Source organism: Salpingoeca rosetta, assembly GCF_000188695.1.
Source record: "Salpingoeca rosetta unplaced genomic scaffold supercont1.25, whole genome shotgun sequence".
NCBI lineage: Eukaryota > Choanoflagellata > Craspedida > Salpingoecidae > Salpingoeca > Salpingoeca rosetta.
Genome location: NW_004754909.1, coordinates 565,443 through 572,672, shown reverse-complemented (window position 1 = coordinate 572,672; position 7,230 = coordinate 565,443). Strand labels below are relative to the sequence as shown.

Here is a 7,230-nt window from a genome sequence, read left to right as displayed (position 1 = left end):
CCCCCCCCCCCACACACACACACCACGCATACCGCACCTCCTCTGTGAGCCAGATGCGCGAGGGCCGGTAGGCGCGACGAGATGAGTCCTGCCCACGCCCACCCATACGGCCGCTCTGCGCCCGCTCGTCCTCCTCAGCAAGAAACGCCAGCTTGGGCGCAAACGACGCCTTGTCCACGCCCTCCTCAAAGATGGGGCTCTTGGCGCGAAGCAGCTCCATCAGCGAGTTGTATGCGCTGCCCACCTGCTCCGTGTTCATGTCACCGGTCGCGTGGTCCGGCCCTTTGATCTCCCAGAACCCGTCAACGTGCGCCATGACGTAGAACCGATCACCGTCCTTTGGGTTGGCGAGGATGTGGCCCAGGCTGCCGTCCGCCTGCTTCCACGGCGGCACGCGCAGCCCGTTGCTGAACGTGATTGACGTCTCCCAGTCGAGCTCCTCAAGCAGGTCGTCGTCGTCGACGCCGGCCACATTGCGCAGTCGCGACATCTCCGCCTCTGCACGCTGCATCGCCTTCACCGACCGCGCCTTGGCAGGCGTGTGTAGGGGGGGGGGGATTGGTTGTATTGTTGTTTTGTGTGAGTGGGTGCGAGTGTGCATGCGTGCATGCGTGTGTGTGTGTGTGCGTAAGCGTGTGTGCGTGTGTGTAGGTGTAGGTGGTGGTGGTGGTGGTGGTGGTGGGGAGATTGGTTGCATTGGTGTTTTGTGTGAGCGTGCGCGTGTGTGCAACGAGTGAAACCCCTTTCTCTCCGCCTGTCTTCTTTGTGCTTCGCCACAATACCTCCTGCGAGTCGTCCTCTTGCTGCTGCTGCTGCTGCTGTGCGTTGGAAGACGTGACGGGGGACATGTCATCTGCACCATCGAGCTCGTACTTGTCCAGCGCCGTCACAAGCTCCCCATTCTGCAAGCACAAGGGCAGTTGGTGGTGGTGGGGGGGGGGGAGTTCGTGTGTGTGTGTGTGTGTGTGTGTGTGTGTGTGTGTGTGAATGTGCGTGCGTGCGTGTGTGCGTGTCAGTTCGTGAGCGAATGAGTCAGTAACTGAGTGAGCGAGTGCGTATCTTGGTCGACATGTTGTGCTATGAATACGTGGCTGCAACGAACACGTGGCTGCAACGAACACGTGGCTGCAACGAACACGTGGCTGCAACGAACACGTGGCTGCAACGAACACGTGGCTGCAACGAACACGTGGCTGCAACGAACACGTGGCCGCAACGAACACGTAGCCGTCAGCTGCGTGTGAGGCGGCAAGGTACCGCGCCAGCTCCTTCAAACACCAGCAACACTTCATTCTCACCTGCGCCTTGAGGGAGTCATCGAGGGAGGCGTGGATGCTCGACAGCTTGGCACCACCGCCATATGCAGCGCCGAGTATGTTGGCCAGGGGGTCCTCGTTCTCTGTTGGGAGGGGGGGGGGATGAATACACACAAACAAAGCGGCGGGCAATAGACGTGAGTGAGTGGCAAGAGAAGCAAACACGTCTTGCTACACCACACATGGGCACGCAAGCAGACCATGCAAGCATGTACCCACTCTTTTCATCTGCAAATACTTTCATCACAAACACGCACACACACACACACACACACACACACACACACACACACACACACACACACACACACACACACACACACACACGCACACACCGCGCGTACACATGCATACACGCATGTACGACAAGAAAAAACAACGCCGACAACAACACGAACAGACTGCCTTTGCTACCTTTCATGAGGGCCTTCAACTCGTCGACCTTCTTGGAGCCGGCCATGGTCAGAACATGCTGGAGCTTCTGCAGAGATCCCACAATGATGTGGTCTTGTGTCAGGTCCAGCAGCACCCGGTCTTCATCAGCCTCATGTGTCTGTGAAAGCACGATGGATTGAAGGGTAGGTCAGTCGATGGACCACCAAAGCGAGCAGTCAAGTTTCGCATTGCATACGTGTTGTGTTGTGCGTGCGTGTGTGTCGGCAGTAGGACACAACACAACGGAGTTCACAGCTCACCATGCCGGAGAGATCCTCTGGGGTGATGGATGTGGTCCACTCCAAAGGTTTCTCAAACGCCATCTACAACCGAGTTCAAACGAGCGCATCGAGAACATGACATGGGTGAGACAACCAGGAGTGCAAGCAATGACACAAAGCACAGCCAACATGTTGCAAACGTTCAACAAGAAATACCACACTCTTGCACACACACTTGCACACACATATGCACACTCACTCACAGACACAAACACTCACTCTCACTCACATGCACACAAACACTCATACACATGCACACGCACACAAACACCCGACCTCAGCTTCGATGGGATGAGTAGCGACAAGTGCAGAGAGGTCGGTGATGAGCTGTTCCACAGCATCATCATCCTCCGTGTTCAGGCGCGATATCCGAACACCCATGTTGTTGGTCACAGGTGGTGGTGGTGGTAGGTATGTTGTAGTGGTGTTGTGTGGGTGGTTGGTTGCTGGATCACTTCTTCTTGTGCGCTCTCGTATCACCCAGCGGCTGCTATCTGCTGTGCTTTGTTTGCTCGTTGCCAAACACCAACAACAGCACAAGATTCAGCTCGCACACAGGCAGTTGCCAAGTAGAAAATTGTGTATATTTTCAAACAGAAATCGCATAACTCAAGCACCAGCAACACAATTTGCTTTTGTGTGTGGTGTGTGTGTGTGTGTGTGTGTGTGTGTGTGTGTGTGTGTGTCTCACTTTCTACTCGCTCACCCTCTCTCACCCTCTCACTCTCACTCTCACTCACTCTCTCTCGCTCTCTCTGTGGCTCTGTGTGTGCACTCAAAAGTCGGTTGGGGTTGCCAGCGTGTCTGGTGTCAGCTCTGCCTCGTGCACAGCACTTGCATCATCCTCAACAGCAGCAGCGTCAATCTTGGCCTGCAAAAACCACCAAGCAATGCATGCAGTCGTGCAACGCATGCAGGCGTGTGAGGCCGAGTTCAGACGAGCAGAGAAAGGGAAAGGGCTAGCGAGCAAGCGGCAGAGCACAGACACACGCAAACACACACACACAGACAAACACACAAACATACACACAAACATACACATACAGACACATGCACACAAACATACACATACATAACACAAACACCACACGCACACACACATACATACACAACATACATACACACAGGCACACACAAAACACAGGCACACACAGAGACAACCATGCATGAACATCCATGACGTACAAAGAGATCGTGGAGTTGCGCGTCATCGGCCGTATTACGGTAATCGCAGTTCATGTGTCGTTGTTGGAGGACGGGGCTGCCAGATGTGTCGTCTGCACCACTCTCTTCCTCGCCCAGCTCAGACATGGCAAACATGTATTTGGCCATGGCCTCGCGCTGGCATCCATTCACAAGCTCGTCCTCCTCGTCCTCCTCGCCATCCTCCTCCTCGTCATCATAATCCCCACCATCACCATCGGCTTGTGGCGAGACAAGGCCTGCATCGCTCAGCCGGGCACTAATCACCGTCATGTCGTGGTCAAAGTCATCATCCTCTACATCAGCTGTGACAACCACCACCTCAGAGTCATCATCGCCACCACCCTCTTGATCTTCCTCCCCTGTCTCCGCCTCAGCTCGGCTGTCACTTGGGGTATCAGCATCTTCGCCATCTGCGTCAGCAGCTTCGCCGTCTCCACTCTCGCGTGCATTGCTGCTCCCTTGCTCGTCTGGACGTGGCTCTGTCGTTGTTCCTGCTGTCGTCGAAGGCGACACGGAAGCCGCTGTTGCTGGGGAGGAAGAAGAAGAAGAAGAAGAAGATTCAACAAATGCATCGTCTGTTGCTGGCTGTTGCGGTACGCGCCGTCCGTTCACATGCACGCGCGTGTCATCGCCACTGCCATCTGCTGGCAGCTGGATGTGTTGCGTCATGAACTCGTCCGGCGTGATGACGTGGCTGCCTTCGCCCATGTCCGCACTTGCCGCCGTGGCAGCGCCCAGCATCTGCGAAAACAATAAATCGTGCAGCGCAGCAACATCTGCCTCCTCCTCCTCCTCCCCATCTTCATCGCCATCATCAGCACCGGTACGCCCGCGATTGTCTCCGTGACTGCCACGACCACCGTCATCATCATCGTGCAGCGTCGGTAAGTAGTGCAGCGGTGGTGCCCCGTGCACGTCACCACCATCACGACCACGATCGTCATCATCATCGCCCTTGCTGCTGGCGGATATGAGGGACTGCAGACGCTGCTGTCGATCTTGCGACAACTTGTCCATGGTTGCGCGGCGCTCCCTGTTGTTTGTTTGTGTGTGCATGTGAGGGGGAAGATGTGGGCGAAAAGTTATGAAGAGCACAGCGATGACACCTTTTTGCCACACACACACACACACACACACACACACACACACACACACACACACACACACACACACACACACACACACACACACACACACACACACACACACCACCCTGTGTACTTTGTGAGGGATGTCTCTTCTCGCAAGAGCTCCGCCTGCGCCACACGCAGCTCAGCCATCTCCTTCTGGTAGCTGCGGTCAACTTGCTCAATTACCCTGCAGTCGGATCGAAGTTGAGAAGAGGTCGGGGTGTGCATGGTTGAAGGGGGAGTGGAGGCTCACAGAAGGATAACCAACGCCAACAAATGAGACACAAACACGCACGTGCACACGCACGCCAACAAATGAGACACAAACACGCACGTGCACACACACACACACACACACACACACACACACACACACACATGAACACACACACACACATGCAGAGACACAAGTACGTGGGCGTACTTGTTGAAGACCATTTCGTCGTAGAGGAGGCTGTCGATGTCCTGAAGTGCACGTGCACGACACGCGGCGACCGGCGAGCCAAGGTGCTTCACCATCACACCACGCACGCTCGCAGCAAGCTGCATGAAACAGTGGCAGAAAATCGTGATGCGAGCCAATATCAGATGCTATCGCTCGTTAAACAAGATGCGCACTTGTACGCACACACACACACACACACACACGTACGTACACACACACACACATACACACGCACACACACACACGCGCGCGCACACACACACACACGCGCGCGCGCATACCACCATGGCAAGGGGCGCACCTCGCTCTCGAGTTCATCTGGACAGGCTTCGGGCCACGTGCTGCTCGCCGCCGTCGTGCGAAGACACTCCTCAATCGTCAGGCACAGCCGGTTCACGACCTGGCCCCCAACAGCAGCAGTGATGGTGATGGTGATGGGGGGGGGGTGGTTGTGCATACGTACGTTTGGACGTGTGGAAAGGCAAACGGGTGTGAGGCGCTGATTGTTGAGTGGGAGGTCAAGTTGCACATGGTGAAAGCAGCGCTCAACGAGCAACGGCGTGCTGCCGTCGTGAGCAGTTGCACACACGCACACACGCACACACACATACACGTCTTCATACATTTGAGTCGAGGGTGGCATTGCTTGGCAGAGCGTCGAACACGCCCTCAGCCTGTGGTGAATACACATGAGGTTGATGTAATGCATGAGCGTGGGCAGGGATGCACAGCAGTAATTGCTGTCAAGCTACAAGCATGCAGAAAAAAAAGCACACACACACACAAACACACGCACACGCACACACACACACACACACACACACACATGCACACACACACACACACACACACACACACACATGCGCGCCAACCTGCTGCAGGATGACGGCGTGGACAAAAAGGTCGTCGGAGAATTCCTGCAGGAGCGAGTCGCTCGACGGCTGACGGGGCGGCGCCCGATGGTCACCACCACCACCACCACCACCATCACCATGACCACTGCGACCGTCAGCAATAGTCATGTCATCTGCAGCAGCTGCATCGCGGCCTACCCTGTCGTGGTTTCTACGGTTGGCAGCACGTCCCCTTCCACTGCTGGTGCTGCTGATGCTGCCGTACCAGCTCTCGAGTTGACTGTCGCCGCTGTCCTTCGATGGCATGCCAGCAGCGATGTTGGCGGCGGCGGCGGTGCCCGCTTCCTCTTCCGTGCGCAGTCTGCAATGCGTGCCACCACAGCCGCAGTGGTGCACCCGTGTGTGTTTGTGTGGGTGTGTGTAAGTGTGGGAAAGAACGGCTTTGAAACAAAGCGAAACAAGGAACACCACACCAAACAGCTCCAGCCTTCGTGCACATGCAGGCACACATGCGAACATGTGGAGGTGTGCATGGCTGTACCTGCGGGAAGTGTCGCGAATGCGTTCCAGCATGGATTTGCTTCCATCCTGCCACAACGACACCCCCACACCACCCACCCAATACAATCTGATCAGGTACGGCAGATAGCAATCGCCACGAGCATGGCGCAAACACTCACACCCACGTCGTGCACGTCGAATCACTCTTCCACTCCAGCACAGAACTACAAGACCCAACATCCAGCCCCCTCCTCGAAGTCAATGTGGTGACGCTCGCACCTGCGACGGCACGCCAAGCACGTGGTGACGAATGGTTTCGTTCAACTCCTCCTCCTCCTCATCATCATCATCATCCAAGTTTTCATGGTCGTAGTCGTAATCGATGCCATCACGATGACCAGCGCCGTCCTCAGCAGTCGACTGCTCCCGTGTGTCTGTTGCCGTTGTTGTCACGGGCGCTGAAGAGGATACGGACGACGAACGCGATTGTGACGTCGACGACAGCAGCGCGCGTGCCAGCAGTGCAGCCCGGCCAAGCTCAACCTCCACGCCACCACCAAGCCGTCGCCGCCTCCACGCCAGCCCAGCCGCGTCATCGCCACCACCGCTGCCATGGTCAGCAGCGGCAGCACCATACTCGCCCTCGTCACCGCCGTGCACGTACGCCAGCTCGTAAGCAGCGCGATCATCACCATCATCATCATCATCGTCGTCGTCATCGAGGTTTGAGTCTGACACAATGCCGCCCTGGATGCACTGTCCAACCATCCGCAGTAGATGTTCCGTGTCCGCCTCGGAAGGCGTTTCTGACAAGTGCGTGGGTGTGCGTGGGTGTGCGTGGATGTGCGTGGGTGTGCGTGTGTGTGCGTTTGTGTATGTGTTGTTGCGATGAGAACAGAAGGGTGGTCTGGAATAGCATGGTTGTTCGCAAATGCATCCGCACACTTCAAACATGAAACAGAAACGGTCAGAAGCATCAAACACGAAATGTTAGCACACACACACACACACACACACACACACACACACACACACACACACACACAACAACACACACGACGA

At 56.1% G+C, this 7,230-nt stretch overlaps 2 protein-coding genes across 2 annotated transcripts in view; both read right to left on the bottom strand.

Annotated features, from left to right (window-relative positions):
* The window catches only part of PTSG_12803 (uncharacterized protein), an 8,603-nt gene extending 6,006 nt beyond the window's left edge, over positions 1-2,597 (bottom strand). The window contains exons 1-6 of the mRNA XM_004990165.1: positions 2,309-2,597; positions 2,012-2,074; positions 1,731-1,869; positions 1,299-1,399; positions 783-902; positions 38-529 (exon numbers count right to left, since the gene is read on the bottom strand). Coding sequence (XP_004990222.1) covers positions 38-529; positions 783-902; positions 1,299-1,399; positions 1,731-1,869; positions 2,012-2,074; positions 2,309-2,413 — 1,020 coding nt within the window. The 5' untranslated portion in view covers positions 2,414-2,597. The remainder of the gene's footprint in view (positions 1-37; positions 530-782; positions 903-1,298; positions 1,400-1,730; positions 1,870-2,011; positions 2,075-2,308) is intronic.
* Positions 2,596-6,975, bottom strand: PTSG_12802 (uncharacterized protein). The gene is made up of 9 exons (XM_004990164.1): positions 6,448-6,975; positions 6,209-6,255; positions 5,686-6,028; positions 5,437-5,487; positions 5,115-5,213; positions 4,793-4,911; positions 4,460-4,555; positions 3,218-4,271; positions 2,596-2,903 (listed from the first exon to the last, which is right to left on the bottom strand). The coding sequence occupies exons 1-9, from the start codon at positions 6,934-6,936 to the stop codon at positions 2,808-2,810; spliced, it is 2,394 nt and encodes a 797-aa protein (XP_004990221.1). The 5' UTR covers positions 6,937-6,975; the 3' UTR covers positions 2,596-2,807.
* Between the last annotated feature and the right edge of the window lie 255 nt (positions 6,976-7,230).

Bases quoted from the DNA above. Each gene is read 5' to 3' on its own strand.
- PTSG_12802 (XM_004990164.1), bottom strand. From the start codon at position 6,936: ATGGTTGGACAGTGCATCCAGGGCGGCATTGTGTCAGACTCAAACCTC. The intron at 6,256-6,447 runs GTGCGAGCGTCA...TCGTTGTGGCAG, and splicing joins TGCTTGGCGTGCCGTCGCAG to GATGGAAGCAAATCCATGCT. The intron at 4,556-4,792 runs GTACGCCCACGT...ATCCGACTGCAG, and splicing joins GACGAAATGGTCTTCAACAA to GGTAATTGAGCAAGTTGACC.